This window comes from Cynoglossus semilaevis, chromosome 18 (genome assembly GCF_000523025.1).
Source record: "Cynoglossus semilaevis isolate Cse_v1.0 chromosome 18, Cse_v1.0, whole genome shotgun sequence".
Lineage (NCBI taxonomy): Eukaryota > Metazoa > Chordata > Actinopteri > Pleuronectiformes > Cynoglossidae > Cynoglossus > Cynoglossus semilaevis.
Genome location: NC_024324.1, coordinates 9949737 through 9964439, shown reverse-complemented (window position 1 = coordinate 9964439; position 14703 = coordinate 9949737). Strand labels below are relative to the sequence as shown.

Sequence of the window (14703 nt, the reverse complement as noted above, 5' to 3'; positions counted from 1 at the left end):
TCAGGCGTGGAATGTCCTGGCCCTCGATGGAAGCAACTGGCAGAAGATTGACTTGTTCAACTTCCAGACCGACATAGAGGTGAGAGAGGGACGTCTCTGTGTACGAAAGGAGAAGAATACAAGACAGTGATGTGTTGGAAAAGACAGACAGTGTTTCTGTGTCGGCCCGTCAGTGTGCTGCTGGAGTGTCCGTGTATTTATACAGTGTTGTTGAGAAGGATCGGTGGCTGACTGGGACATCACAGCTGGACCCTTCTCTTCCCTGTCCTCCCACCTGACTAACATCAGTGTTGTCTCTGTGTCCCTCAGGGCCGGGTGGTGGAGAACATTTCCAAGCGTTGCGGAGGCTTCCTGAGGCAGCTGAGCCTCAGAGGCTGCCTCAGCGTCGGAGACGCTTCCATGAAGTGAGCGTTCCATTGTCTGCCCTGACATTCACACACTGACCGCTAATTACATTGTGGTTTTGCACTGGCTCTTAATGAAAACCATTGTGGTGCCTGTTTGTTTGCTGTTTGCTGCTTTAATGGTTCCGCTGTGTCGGACTCACGTGACTTTATTTTAAATTAAAGCCACTTCAGCTGCTTCAGCCCCCGCTGGGACGCTGCACTAGGAACTCTTTGATTCCATTTAGAATCATTTACAGTGTAGATACCACCTCCCACCAAACAAACAGAAACAAAAGACTAAACAGATCCATATCCCCACTCTCTCTATATATATAAAAACAGCACACAGTTGTACAACAACATCCCAGGGGCCTGTGGATGACTCTGTTAATTGGTTCCCCAGCAGCTTCCCACATCCAGCTTCTTATTTATTCAATGAAGCCGCTCTTGTGTAATTCCCCGCCTGCCTCTCCACTGCTCCACTGTTTCCCAGGACATTTGCACAGAACTGCAGGAACATCGAAGTGTTGAACTTGAACGGCTGCACCAAGATCACAGACAGCACCTGCCTGAGCCTCAGCAAGTTTTGCGCCAAGCTCAAGCATCTGGATCTCACTTCCTGTGTGTCCGTCAGCAACCACTCCCTCAAGGCTCTCAGGTAGCACTCACAAGATTAACCCTTTACACACTTGCTTTTCCACACCATTAAATCCCTGCTACTTTTGTTTTGAATCAAGAATAATTGTAATGAACAGTCTGACTTTTAGTGACCATTACAGTTCAACCCCGTGCATGATGATCATTTTTAGATGTATGATCCTCTTAACTCATTACCATATGTCAACTTAGGACATCATGACCAGTCTTTATAAATCCAGAACAGAAGTTTATCTCCTCAACTTTGACCACAGAGCTGCAGCATCTTGTGTGTGTTTTGGGTCAGTGTGAACGTTGGAGTTCTGACAGTAAAGCCCTTAATGGGCTGTAAGCACTTAACTGTGGAAAGGAAAAACCTCAGCTCTAGTTCTGCACTAGTTCCAATCAAGTGACGACATGTGGGCTGGGCTTCAAGTTATACCTCTGATAAAGTAAGAGATTATTTCTCGTTACTTCTGTATATTCTGGCTCACCAGTACAGCTGAGATACTGGAGGTCAAGTAAACAGTCAAAGAACAGACTGTCGACTTATTATGACTCTGCTTGGAGTAAAAACAACTGTGTTGTTGCCCTGTTTGTAAAACCTTTATTTGATTTAATTATGGACAATGTGTGTGTGTGTGTTTTTATTTTGGTTTTTTTGTTCTTAGCGATGGCTGCAAAATGCTGGAGATGTTGAACCTGTCGTGGTGTGACCAGATCACACGTGACGGCATTGAGGCTCTGGCGCGAGGCTGTGCCGGTTTACGAGCTCTGTTTCTCAGAGGCTGCACACAGGTACAGGGTACACGCTGCACACTGCACAGTACTGCATACACATATTCAGAGTTTTGAAGAAGTAAGTAGTGCTTTTTAAAAACAAACCTAAACCTTTGTACTGGCTAGAACACTGGAATAAACCATTTACTATTACTGTTTCTGGTCTGTTCTGTTCGTACGCAGCTGGACGACGGAGCGTTGAAACACCTTCAGAAACACTGCCCAGAACTCACAACCATAAACATTCAGTCTTGCATAGTAAGAACAGTGTTTGATGGTGTACAGTGACTCAGTTTGACCCTGGCCGCTCTTCTCTTCATTTATTGATTCAGCGTCGTCTTTTCCCCTGCAGCAAATCACAGATGACGGACTGGTCAGTCTGTGCCGAGGATGCCACAAGCTGCAGATTCTGTGTGTGTCGGGCTGCAGTAACATCACTGATGCCTCTCTAACTGCACTGGGACTCAACTGTCCCCAACTGAAGTATGAGAAACACACAGTGACACAGTTCTTCCTCACAATATGCTTCTCCAGGATTTGTTTTGTTTTCACAAATCGCAAGATTCTGAAGATTTGCGTTACTGCCAAGCACAGCTCTTCTGTTTATTTTTCTGTTGTTAAATACACTATGAGTCGTAGGAGTCCAACGGTTTTTCAAGTTAAACATCACACCAACTCTGCTGTGTGTGTGTGATTTTAGAATTCTTGAAGCTGCACGATGCTCCCAGGTCACAGACGCTGGGTTCACAGTGTTGGCCAGGGTGGGTATCGTTCTTTTAATCTCTGAATCTTTGTTCCTCCAGCTGACACTCAGCCTACAGCCTGTGATGTGGGTTCAACCTAATGCCGTCTGTTCTCTCTGCAGAATTGTCACGAACTTGAAAAAATGGACTTAGAAGAATGTATTTTGGTGAGAGAATAATCTGTGTTCACCCCCGACATCATACACATGGTATTCATTCATACTGAAGGATGTTTGTTTTGTGTAAGGATAACAGTGTGAAGAAACACAGATGGTGTGAAAAATAACAGTTTTCTTCTGCCAATTTGAGGGAAGAGCAATGATTGACAGAAAGTCTTAAATCAGGGGTCCTCAACCCTCAAAAGGTTATGGGGTCGCTGCCTTAAATCACATATGAAATACATGTTGCCTTTTCTGTAAGATGAAGCCAATGCTACACAATACAGAGCAAATTTCAGAATAAATTGCGAGAGTTAGTCCTCTTGTTTGTTTTTTAAAACTCATTAGTGTTCTCTCACCAGGTGACAGATAACACCTTGGTTCAACTGTCCATCCACTGCCCTCGTCTGCAGGCACTGGTAAACGCTCACACCTGCAGCTCTGTCCATATGTCCATGTTCCTTCTTTCTGCTTGTGGAGCTTTAATCCATTCATTTCTCTGTGGTTCCTCATCCCTGGTCACTCTACCCTGACCAGTCCCTTTCCCACTGCGAGCTGATCACAGATGATGGCATCAGAGCTCTGAGCAGCAGCACCTGTGGCCAAGAGCGCCTCACTGTGGTGGAGCTGGACAATTGCCCTCTCATCACCGACGTTACCCTGGAGCACCTGAAGAGCTGCCATCGCCTGGAGCGCATAGAGCTCTACGACTGTCAGCAAGTCACCAGAGCTGGCATCAAACGCATTCGGGTCAGTGGAAAATTCTGGCGCAGCCTCTCAGAGTTATAAATCAGTGAAAATATTGAGGTTACGACACAGCGACAGGAATAAAACTGTTTATTTGCAGGCGGTCATCAAGTGTGTGGAGACTCCTTAAAAGGAGCAGATAGAGAGAAGAATTTTTATAACGTAGGGGAAAATCATTTACTACAGGAAACCAAAAATGTATCTGGGCCTGTAGTTTGTCCAACTGACTGCACAAACCTGATTGGTCCACCTCCAACTTCAGTCTTTTTAGACTGAAAAGTCTAAAAGGTGGAGGGAAAACTTTACCAGTCATTGTCATTTAGGAGTTGGAGGCTCTGTAATGGTCCAGGGCTGAATTAGAGCCAGTGGTGTTGAGCAGTAATTCAGAATTGGACCCTTTTTGGCGACGGCTTAATGGCTGGATGATCGCAGGAGTAGTCAAGAGACCGGAGACACAGGCAAACTTACATGGTTGTGTCATTATAGGTTCCTATGCTCCTCTTTAGATACTGTAGTGTTTGGTACAATGTTGTATCTTTTAAAGTAATGGACCAGTTAAGGAGGCCTCCCTGGTGTGTTGTACACTTTGTGCTTACGTCAGTAAGATTTCTGCACTGCAATCCTTTTTAGCCACATCAGTATCGTCTTGTAAAACACTTGTCTGTGCTTATGTTAATGAATAAGCAGCAGGAACACAAACAGTGAGTGACTCTGTGTTTTTTACCTAACTCTGCAAAAAAGTTAGTGAAACTCTAACTGTACGGCAGAAGTAGAGTAGGTAATTTGTCACAGAAGAAGAGTCCCGTGAACACTGTTGGCCTCGTTGCAGAATGCCGTCTTATACTGTAGTAACGAAGCTCTTTCTTAAACAGGCCCACCTTCCAGAGATCAAGGTCCACGCCTACTTTGCCCCAGTGACACCGCCTCCCTCCGTACATGGAAGTGGCCAACGTCTGTGCCGTTGCTGCATCATCCTCTGACAGTGGAGGGCCAGGGGCGGCCACCTCTGTCTACAGGTCCTGCTGCTCTGAGGATGTGTGCTGAAAATGTCATTTGAAGAGGAGGAAGACTGAAAGGAGGAGGAGGAGGAGGAGGAGAAAAAGGTGGAGGGTACTTGGATTGTGGAGGGAGAGAGGAGGGGCTGGACCCACCCGCTGCTCCTGATTCACTGATCACCACTGATCCCTGATCAGTTGAACCCACCCCTCGTCTCCCCTCTCGTTCACCAGTCAGTGTTGCAGCGAAGAAACGTGGAAGAAAGGATTCTCTCACTCTCTTTTTCCTGTCTGTGTTTCAGTCTCTTTCTGTCTGAGAACAAAACAGATTCTTAAGTCTGCTTCTCACTCTCCCAGTCCCCCTGCCCTACCACACCTGAGTGGATCGACAGGGTGGTATGTGGGGAGGTGAAGGAGCAGAGCGGTGAACGGTGGATGAATATGAATGCTTCATGTACAAACTCTTAAAAAAAAAGTATGATATTGTCATTTTGGACAACAGTACCCTTTATCTGGAGTATCATCTCAACTAGTAACATGACAACTCTGTGTGACCGTCCTGTGATACATTTTGCTTTGACCAATAGAAACAAGGCATGATGGGAGAAGAGCTGTGCTGGTGGCGCTGCAGGACTTAAAAGAATTGAATAGGGATCAGAGCCAAGATTAGGACACAAGACATTGACAATATATGTGCATCCAAGAAACTTCTGTTTATACAAAGAATGTTTTACAACAACAAAAAGAAAAAGAAATTAAACTATAAGCAAACTAACTTAATGTGTGGGGCGGGCCATGGACATTCTTTTATTTTTCATTGGTTACGGTGATTGTCTCTGCCTCTCCACCCACAGAGGACACAAAGTTAGACATTGATGAAGAGAAAAAGGAGAAACTGGACCTATGATTCATCCTCAGCAACTAAACCCACTTTGTTGATTCAGTGTGACACTAGAATGAGCAGCCCTCTGTTATGTATTGTGTAGTTCTGGTTCTGTTGGCTCAGAAGCCCAGGTACAGTCCTGTGCTTCATACTGGACAACTCCAGCATTTGTTTACACCCTTGATTTGATGGTTACCAGAGAGAAACCTGTTTACAGTGGTAGGTTTCCAATCTCACTCTAATTTGTTGCCTCAAAATCAAAACAGACGATTGAGACGCTGGTGAAAACCCACACACACACCGCTACCTTTTGACAATCACATGGATTTTAGTACTTGAAAGGTTTTAAGTTTTATTGTAACAATAATTGGCATTTTAATATTGATACATTGTTGGCTACACTGTACTGAACTGCTGTATTTGCCAGACTACAATGTAGAATATGCAGATGCAAGTTTCTGCAGCTCCCCTTTCGTCCTTGCAGGGGGTGCTATAAACACAGTTTTAGTAGCTCATGTTTATGGAGTATCCTGCTGCAACATGGTTGTTTCAGATTAATCCAGTATTCGCAGTAGGTTGAAACATTTCCAGAAAACACGTAATAGATCATGTTTGGAGAACTGGGATTACAACCGAATGTAATAGTTACACTAGGGGACATGGACATCATGTACATCTTCTGTCATCACTGCCCAGGATGATTTAAAGCTGGCCTTATCTAACAAATTGTAGAGCCCAAACTATTCACCTGAGCTGTACTTCTCCAGCAATTTCCCACACAGATGGAACCACAAATGTACATTTTAATTTATTTGGTGTTTAACAACACAATAAATAAAAATATATGTAACTCACAATACTAGGTCTCCACAGGTGAGCTGAATCTACCAACCTTTCAAATATTTAGCTTCTTCTTGGAGTTTTACTAGCACACCAGTCTTCTTAATGTGACATCTACTAAATTAGTTTTGAGAACAGCAGTTGGATTTTCTTTTTAATGCGGAGTAAATGCGGGTGCTAAATAGACACGACCCCTGCACATTTAGAAGTGGGAGAAAAATTACTGGTAGACTTATAAATATTATTTTGTTTTATGGTATATTCCTGAAATCCCTGTGTACTTTATCTTTAACTTCCTAAGTGCCCCAACTCTGGATAAATTATTCAAATTTGCAAACTTTTTGCAAAAGTTCTAATGAGATTTATATTTATTAAAATGGAGCAAATTTACAAAACAAGGTAAAAAGTACAAGTATGTGAAGTAAGGGGAATTTTATTCAACACCAAGCAGTAGCATCACTATATTTCTTTTGTCATGCAAAGTAATCTATTGGGCACATAATACCATAAATGGCAAACTAAATTAAAGCATTTTACAGTGAACTGACTGGCATGTGCTCAAGGACCGGAGAGTTCTACAAGATGATAAACAATAGACAAAGATTAAGATGGACAACGCTGATATGACTGTCTGTGATACTAATGCCCTCTCTTTGGCAATTGTTTTAACAGTTTTATGTTTATGAAAAACAAGAAAGTAAAAAAACAAATAAATGAATAAATAAACTAATAAATAAATAAAAGTGACTAATAGTAAATGTGTTTATCTGTGTGGATTTTGTCTTCTGTTTCTGACAAAAACTGCGGCAAATTGCAGACGTTACAGTTATTTTGCCGCTAGGTGTCATAAAAGAGCCATTTAGACGACTGACACGCCCACACACATACAGTGGATGCTTCGTTTACAGTTAAAAAATAATTTCAACACATAGGCAGATGTAATCACAAGTGTTGTACCTCTAACGTGTTTTTTCCCAAACATAAGCAGGTTCGCTGTAAGTGTGGTTATTTAATTGTTTTTTCCTATCAGGCATCACACTGGGCATCTGTGCAGTTCCTGAAGCCCCCTCGGCCTAATCGGTGCTCCGCTGCTCCTCCTGCTGCAGTGCCCGGCAGAATCGCAGCGCTCAGCGCCTTTTATGAGAAAGAGCGGCACCAGTGATTATTGTCAAACTCTGAGGACCACGGGACTGGAGCTGTGCCTTTGTTTTGAAAGTTTGCTCCGAGTTTATCGCGGAAGGAGCAGACAGCAGGGGCTCGACGGACTTTGTAGGCCGTGGTGATGGACTAGAAGAGCGGGGAACAGTCAGGCGTTAGGCCTGTGAATGTGTGACGTTAGCTGGCTGTGCTAGCTGATTTGAAGCGCTCTGTCCTTGTTTGGGTGCCGTGCTAACTAGCTATTTTTGTTAGCATAACACAGCCAACCGGGATGCGTTAGTTTGTTTTGTTGTTGACGTGTTGAATGGACATAGTAATGTCTCGCAGCTGAACTTTCCTGAAGTTTTCAGGAAGCGATTTAACTTTGAAGTAAAGGAGAACAGGGTATGAGTAGCTCAAACTTTAGCTTTTGGTTTGGTTGGCAGTGAACTAAACAATATAACGGACTTCACTTTGATGATAAAACGTCACTTTGGCTCAGTCCACACTGCGCAGAAAACCTCTGCTCCTTCACTAGTTTAATCATCCCAATTTAATTTTCTCTCCGTTCACTGTCTCCAGTCGTCGGCCGGCTCCCGTGGCTGGCCCCTCGGCACTAAGTGCCCCATGGAGGAACATGACAACATGGACTATTTTTACCAGCAGGTAGTGCAGAAAGACGTTACCCGCAGGCTGCAGGTCGGTCAGGATCTTATTGAGTATCTGAATGAGCCTCATCGCTCCCCGGACGTTGAGCAAGACAAACCCCGACTTGATAAGACAATAGACGAGCTAACGGGATGGGTGAACTCCAGCAATTTCAAGGTGAGTGGCTTTGTCTAGTCATTCTCTAGGAGACCTCTGCAGCACTCATCCCATCGACCGGTTCCTACTGAAGGTGAGTGGCTTTGTCTAGTCATTCTCTGGGAGACCTCTGCAGCAGTCGACCGGTTCCTACTGACTATTCCATGTTAACGGTGTGGACTGTGAAAGGCATTACTTTAGTTTTGTTTCATTGCAAAACAATGGAGAACTGAGAAGCTTGGGTCATTTTTGGAAAGGTTTAGGTAAAATTATGTTATTTCCCATTTTTATGTCTAAATATAGATAAGCTAACCAGTTTACTGATGCTTTTGTGATTGTAAACAACCTATGTTTATAGGTTATTGTTAACTTATATTTATTATCTTATTTTAAAATCAGAACAAAGTAGACATAATATGACGTCTGTACTTTATGTACTGTATGCGTTGTCTGGAATAGAAACAAATGATATAACATACAAAGTGTACTGCAAGTGGTGTGAAAACGGCTGGATAACACTGAAATGTCTAGTTTTTATGCGAATTTTCCCACCAATCAGATTAAATAGACATACTTGGTATAAAATAGTCTGTCATTGTGAAGATACGTTATGTTTGAAAAAAGTGTTCTTTCTAATATTTTGTCTACAACATCTTTCAACACTAGGTACCAGGTCATAAGGTCAGAAATGATCTTGTCACAAATATTGCACCTCTTTCTCTCTTGGTCAGCCGGTGTGAACCTTGTTGCCATTTTTCTAAGTCAACCCAGTTAGGTATTCGACTCCTGTATCACCAAAACTTAACATGTTCTAACCTTCAAAATAGTGGCAGCGCAGGACTTGTGCAATGCATTCCTGTGGCTTTTGGGTTTCTACGTAGTTGTTTTGAGTGTTTGCGAGTGTTATTAATAAGCCAACCCATTGTCAGTACTGTAGGCCACTGGAGGACTGAACTGGGAGGCGTCAGAGAAGTTATTGTGGTGACTTAAGCTCACCCTGTCATACTCTTGTCTCTTCTCACCCTCTCAATCTCTCCCCATGTTCACCATGGATTTCCTGGTTTTTGTCGACCCGTTCATTGTGTGTTAATGTACTTGTTTATTGCCTTTGCAGTTTGTTGTGCTGAAATGCAACATTTTTTTGAAAATATAACACAGATCCCAAAGGCATGTAGACAGTGTGAAATCTCTTTTCCAGACGCAAGGAAATTCGACTCCCACATTTCTTTTTAATCTAATCAACAGCATTTGCTCAGATTTGCAGGAATCAGCAAGTATGCTGCATGGAAATGATACATTCTGCATAATAAAAGCACACTTAACCTCCTAAGAGCAAATTTGCCACCTCTTTTAAAATAATGGCCGAAATTCTAAAATAGAGGCTCTCATTTGTTGTTTACATATAGATGTATAAATGATTTTCTGTCCGATAGCTTGGAAGTCTGTAAAGATCTAGTACTTCTGCGACTTCAGTGTTAAAATATAGTCAACAGTGATCTACGATTGCACATCTTTTCTTGACATGTCAAGTATTTGATTGTCCATCATCACCTGGCCATAAACACAGCTACTTAACTAACCATGTCCCACGAATATAAGTTGGTAAATTCAAGTATAGACTCATCTTTATTTACGTGTTAAGAGCTGGAAAATGAAACAGCAACATTTGTCCAGCAACTACTGCTAAAAATGGAGGAGATAAAGGATGAAAAAATAGCATTTTCCCCCAGGTTTCGTTTCCAGTTATGTAAAACCCGTGTGCATTGCAGAGTCATTTGATCCAGGAGTGGATCCAGATTTTACACATTGCTCTTTGTGAGACAGCCGTTTAATATGATGTGATACTGATGTTACAACGTAAGAATACTTTCTCAGTGTCTAGGTTCATTTATACTCACCTTCAGAATCTACTGTATATAAAGTGATGATTAATTATATTGAGAAAGTTGGAAGCTTCCAGTGTTAATCTGAAAGATCTTTGACACCGTCATTGGATCCTTATTGTTTCAAATGAAAAGGCATCACATCGCAGCCACTATTTAGTTCTCTATAGTAGTCAAACGTTTGTCTGTTCAGATTTGCTCTTTTGTGCAGACGACACAAACACACAATGATACCTGATATCAGATCACTATCTGCTCTGTGTTATTGAGTTTTCTCCACTCTCAGAGGCCGTCACATGACAGGCGTTTGGTGATGGTGATTTGTTCCTCGTTGAGCAGGAAGGAGGAGTGAACTGTACTAAGGATGCTGCATCAGCACACAGGGAGGAAGGAGACATGAGACGAAACGATGCAGAGTTGACAGAGAAAGGAGAACTGGAGTGATACAGAGCAGAGTGGAAAACACACGTCACAAAACACTAAAATAAAACTATTGTTCAGGCTGCTCGTACTGATCTTCCTCTTTTAAGATGACATAAAGTGCAGTATGTTGGATGTCTTCCTCTGTGCTTCGCCTTCATGGCCTTGGCAGAGTCTGAGATTTTGTTGTCGTGCTGTCTGGCCTTCTTTCTCTTTCTGTTCTCTATCAGAGCTGGACTGAACTTCATTGTTTCAGTTCTCACATCATTACAGACACAGTTCTGTGGTGTATGGGAAGTTAGGCAGAGGAGTGGAGAACTTGAAGGTTTGATCTGTAGTAACAAGTGATGAAGTGTTGTCCTTTTTTTATTTCAGATCTTTTAGTCGTGTAAATACTTAGACTTTAGAACAACAGTCAGTGAGTAGATTTGCCATTCAAGTGCTTTTTACTGTCCTTTCCCTCTTCAACAATAGATCTCTTTTTCCATGTGACCTCAACACTTCCTGCAGGTGCTTTATAGTAAAATCTCAGCTGAATCTAAAATTCATTGCAGCTTTTAGTGGAAAACAGCAGAGGAAAGCATGTTTCTCCATTTACCTTTTGGACACAGTCCCATAATAGTCAGAACTAAATTAAATACACATTTTATTTAGTCAACTTTTAGATCAATATTTAATATTTACCAGTTTATCCGGCCTACTTGCCAGATGTAGGAAGTTTGATGTGACCTTTCTTGTTGTCTGCCACCCTCCACGTCCTTCACAGTGCTATTATTAAATGGGTGAAACAATGATCTGAATTTAATTTATCTGGGTCAACATGCTAATAAAAGAGGTTCGTGTTATCTGGCACTGCATAAAACAATGCCAGGCTTTTCCATTGTTTCATATGTTACACTTGAACAAACAACATCTGCTTCATGCTTGGCAAAAGATTTAACCACACATAAGCCTCCATTTTCACAGTATTAAGCCAACAGATAGATCAAGTCAGGATCTTTGGAAAACATGTCATGCTGATCAACTAATTATCAACTTATGCACAGTTAAAGCCAGTGACTAAACATAAAATTGCCACTTATTTCTACTTCATAGAATGATAGAATTCTGCACCTTTTTTATCAACTTCCCTTCCCTATACAATTTGAATTATTTTTGAGGCAAACATTGTTGAAATCACTGTGTCACAGCCTTGGTCAAGTGGCTTCTGCTCTAGATTCCTTTATTTTCCCCTCAGTGAGTATTTTTTCACTCACTTGTACTTTCTTTAAGTCCCTTTAAAATCAAGAGCGAACTGTGTACATGTTATGGGAATTACCATTCCAAGCACTACATGCAGCCCCCCCCCCCCTGTTGTCACAAAGAGCCATTCATACAGGGCTAACTACAGCGACTTTTCTAATGTTTGAGGCAAGTAGACCCATTCACCCCTGATATGGTTCTGTCCTCCAAAGAATTAAAAAAAAAACTCTGATACAATATAAGACCATTCTAGAATATATATTTTACTGGATTTTAAGCTTCCTTCTTTATGTGTCAGTTGTGAATAAACTGAAGAACATGTCACCATCATATCTCATGCGTGAAAGGATTTAAATCAGGTGACATGCCGGACCATTCATAACCCCCTCTCACTGTGTGTGTGTGTGTGATTGTTTCTCTGTTGCAGGACAGAGCACAACCAGAGAGTCTGTAGTCAGTTACTGCAACATGAGCAGAAAAAGAGGTTCCTATAAACCTCCAAATATACTGTGCACTTCCCTTCAGCGGGGGCATGATTAATGAAGATAAGTGCACAAGTATCTGGGACAGCAGTGTTCGCCCGGGCCATAATGCCAAAAACATGTTTTATACTTCCAATCATCGACACTTCATTTTTTGCCTCTAAATCTGCTCTTGTAAAAAAGTCAATACAGTTTAATCTCCTATCAGTTTCCTGCAGGGATGACTCAATGATTTGTAGACAGGATCTAAATGTGGGACACCTGACAGAACTAAAAAGGTGACCAGGCAGAACTTTAGGATCCTCTTAGATCAACACTTTTTTTTTTAATATTTCAGCCTTACATTTTGGAGTATTAAAGTCAGTGCTTTTAGATTTGCCTTTATGTATCACTACTAAAGGAATAACTGCATCTGGCATCACTGCTGAAATGGAGAAGATGAATATGGGCCTCGTTTCTGAGGTGTAACCTGCCCACTGGAGCCGTTCCCTGATTAAAACCTGTGTGCACTGCAGAGTTTGACTGGGTAGTGATTTATAATTACATCCACTAACCCTGGACAAACAACCTGTTTTTGTCCTGGATTAAAAGACATTTCTGCGTAGTGGGGATGCAGCTTCTAGATTTTGTCTTCCCAGAATTCTAAAGGGAAAATGTCAAATCGATTACTTTTCTGCGGTGGATAACAAGCACACTTGTCTCTGTTTCTATTCCTCCGACTCCACCTCTCATTTTCTCCCCATATGCAGATGCCATATGGTTGTGGGCACTAGACTTGTTGGGGTGCTGGATAAAGGAGGGGGAAGGAGGACCTGAGGGAGTTTTCCTTCCTGTAATGTTTTTTTCCCTCCTCTTCTCTTCTTGTTCCTGAATTAGGTCAGTATCAGGTAGGCACATTAGGTCTCACACAGAAAGATGCGCCTCCACACTTACTTTAATGTGTTCCGTCGCTGTTTTGTCCCTTTAAATGTACCTTTACCCCACACCTACCTGGCTGCTCTCTTCCTTTGACTAAACTGGAAAAAATGCAGCTCGTCTCACAACTCAAAGCAGCGTATACGAGTCTGGAGAGTTTTCTTTTAATGGCTTTTCTTTTTGGACTGTGCAGCTCCACCACAGCTTTGCCAAAACAAGCATTCCAGGAAGGAGCACACAGCACAGTGTGGGATGTGATCCTAATCAGAAACACAGTGGAAAACTCAGCCTCACCACGAGACGTAGAAAAAAAGAAATTCAGTCTACTTTCCCACTACAAGTCGCGTCACACAGGCCAGCATTTAATGAGAGAACAAAGTCAGGGCAGCAGAGGGAGGAGAGTGCTCTGTGTAGACATGACGTAGTGAGTGTGGCTGGATCCCAGTGGTTAGTGCTGTCGTTGACTTTGGGTGACTGATGTGTCGTAGCATCACATGGTTTTGGTGATGACGGTGAAAGCAGCACATTATGATTGACATGTCCATGTTGGTTGTTGTGCAAAATTCAGTGGTGCAACACAGATGTTTCAGGTTCTGCCTTTTACTGGGTGTTCTTAACATATAAAACTTTACTTTTTTTTAAATAATAGCTGACTTAATTGCATCAAATTAATTTTACAATTAGTTTGTATTCAATAATTTCACCCTCAACCAACTGAATAAAAAAAAAACACATCTCTGAATTTAAGGTCTGAACTGTGCTTTTTACTTGAACTTCTTCCTTTGTTTTAGGTGGCACTAATGGGGATCGAAATCTGTGGTGCGTTTGTGGACCGCTTGGGAGATCGGTTCAAAGGATACCTTGGCACAGGTGAGAGATGATTAATTGTGTGTTAATAATGAAAGCTATAAACACTCATTCTGACATACTGTATGTGTCATACTGTATATTAGACTGGTCTGCTCTATGTTCAGCTTTTGAACTTCTGCTGCCATTGCTTTGAATTCTGTTTGATTTTGGTATTTTAGCTTTACGTCACGGCACCCCTCAGACCACCCCTCGCACTCATGGTCCGATCCTCATATCAGATTACATACTCTGTCTAACCGTGCATGTCTGTGTGGCGTGTTGTGTGTTTGTGTGCTGTCAGTGCCAGCCCTTGTCTGTGCCCACTCAAAGTGTCACCAGCTGTCTTTGTCAACCACTCGGCCTCACGTCCCTAACAAACATTTTCACCCCTCGGTGCTGCTCATACTGCAGATGATGGGGTCGTTCCCACCGCGAATAAAAATCTGCTGCTGCCAAGCCATGCAAACTCTCTCTCTCTCTCTCTCTCTCTCTCTCTCTCTTGCTGTACGTTAGTGTGGAATGAAACTTTGTGTATCAGGCTGATGACAAAACCATCCTTCAGTCACCGCTGGCTCTGGAATCTCCCTCCCTCCAGCTGACTTCCAGACTTCCAACTCCTGTGCTCTTCTTCTTTGTTCACTTCACCCTTCTTCTACACACACACACACACACACACGTGCGTGCGGGCAGGCGGCAGGACAGGAAGATGAGATCATTGAAACTGAGCGACTTTATTGATCTGCAGTCCTGCTGTTAGGCCTGTGTGAGTCTGTGCACTGAAAATGACTCCAGGCTGCAGCTCA

At 42.4% G+C, this 14703-nt stretch overlaps 2 protein-coding genes across 3 annotated transcripts in view; both read left to right on the top strand.

Moving 5' to 3' along the window:
* Positions 1-5225, top strand: part of fbxl2 (F-box and leucine-rich repeat protein 2) — a 19824-nt gene extending 14599 nt beyond the window's left edge. For both annotated transcript variants that reach the window (XM_008331623.3, XM_025065292.1), the window contains 11 exons: positions 5-79; positions 310-404; positions 880-1044; positions 1694-1820; positions 1986-2060; positions 2155-2285; positions 2503-2563; positions 2668-2712; positions 3066-3122; positions 3241-3453; positions 4323-5225. In XM_008331623.3, the coding sequence (XP_008329845.1) occupies positions 5-79; positions 310-404; positions 880-1044; positions 1694-1820; positions 1986-2060; positions 2155-2285; positions 2503-2563; positions 2668-2712; positions 3066-3122; positions 3241-3453; positions 4323-4430 (1152 nt within the window). In that variant the 3' untranslated portion in view covers positions 4431-5225. The remainder of the gene's footprint in view (positions 1-4; positions 80-309; positions 405-879; positions 1045-1693; positions 1821-1985; positions 2061-2154; positions 2286-2502; positions 2564-2667; positions 2713-3065; positions 3123-3240; positions 3454-4322) is intronic.
* A 1844-nt stretch (positions 5226-7069) lies between these two features.
* clasp2 (cytoplasmic linker associated protein 2) overlaps positions 7070-14703 on the top strand; it is a 45802-nt gene continuing 38168 nt past the window's right edge. Inside the window, exons 1-2 of the mRNA XM_025065294.1 lie at positions 7070-8130; positions 13843-13921. Coding sequence (XP_024921062.1) covers positions 7933-8130; positions 13843-13921 — 277 coding nt within the window. The 5' untranslated portion in view covers positions 7070-7932. The remainder of the gene's footprint in view (positions 8131-13842; positions 13922-14703) is intronic.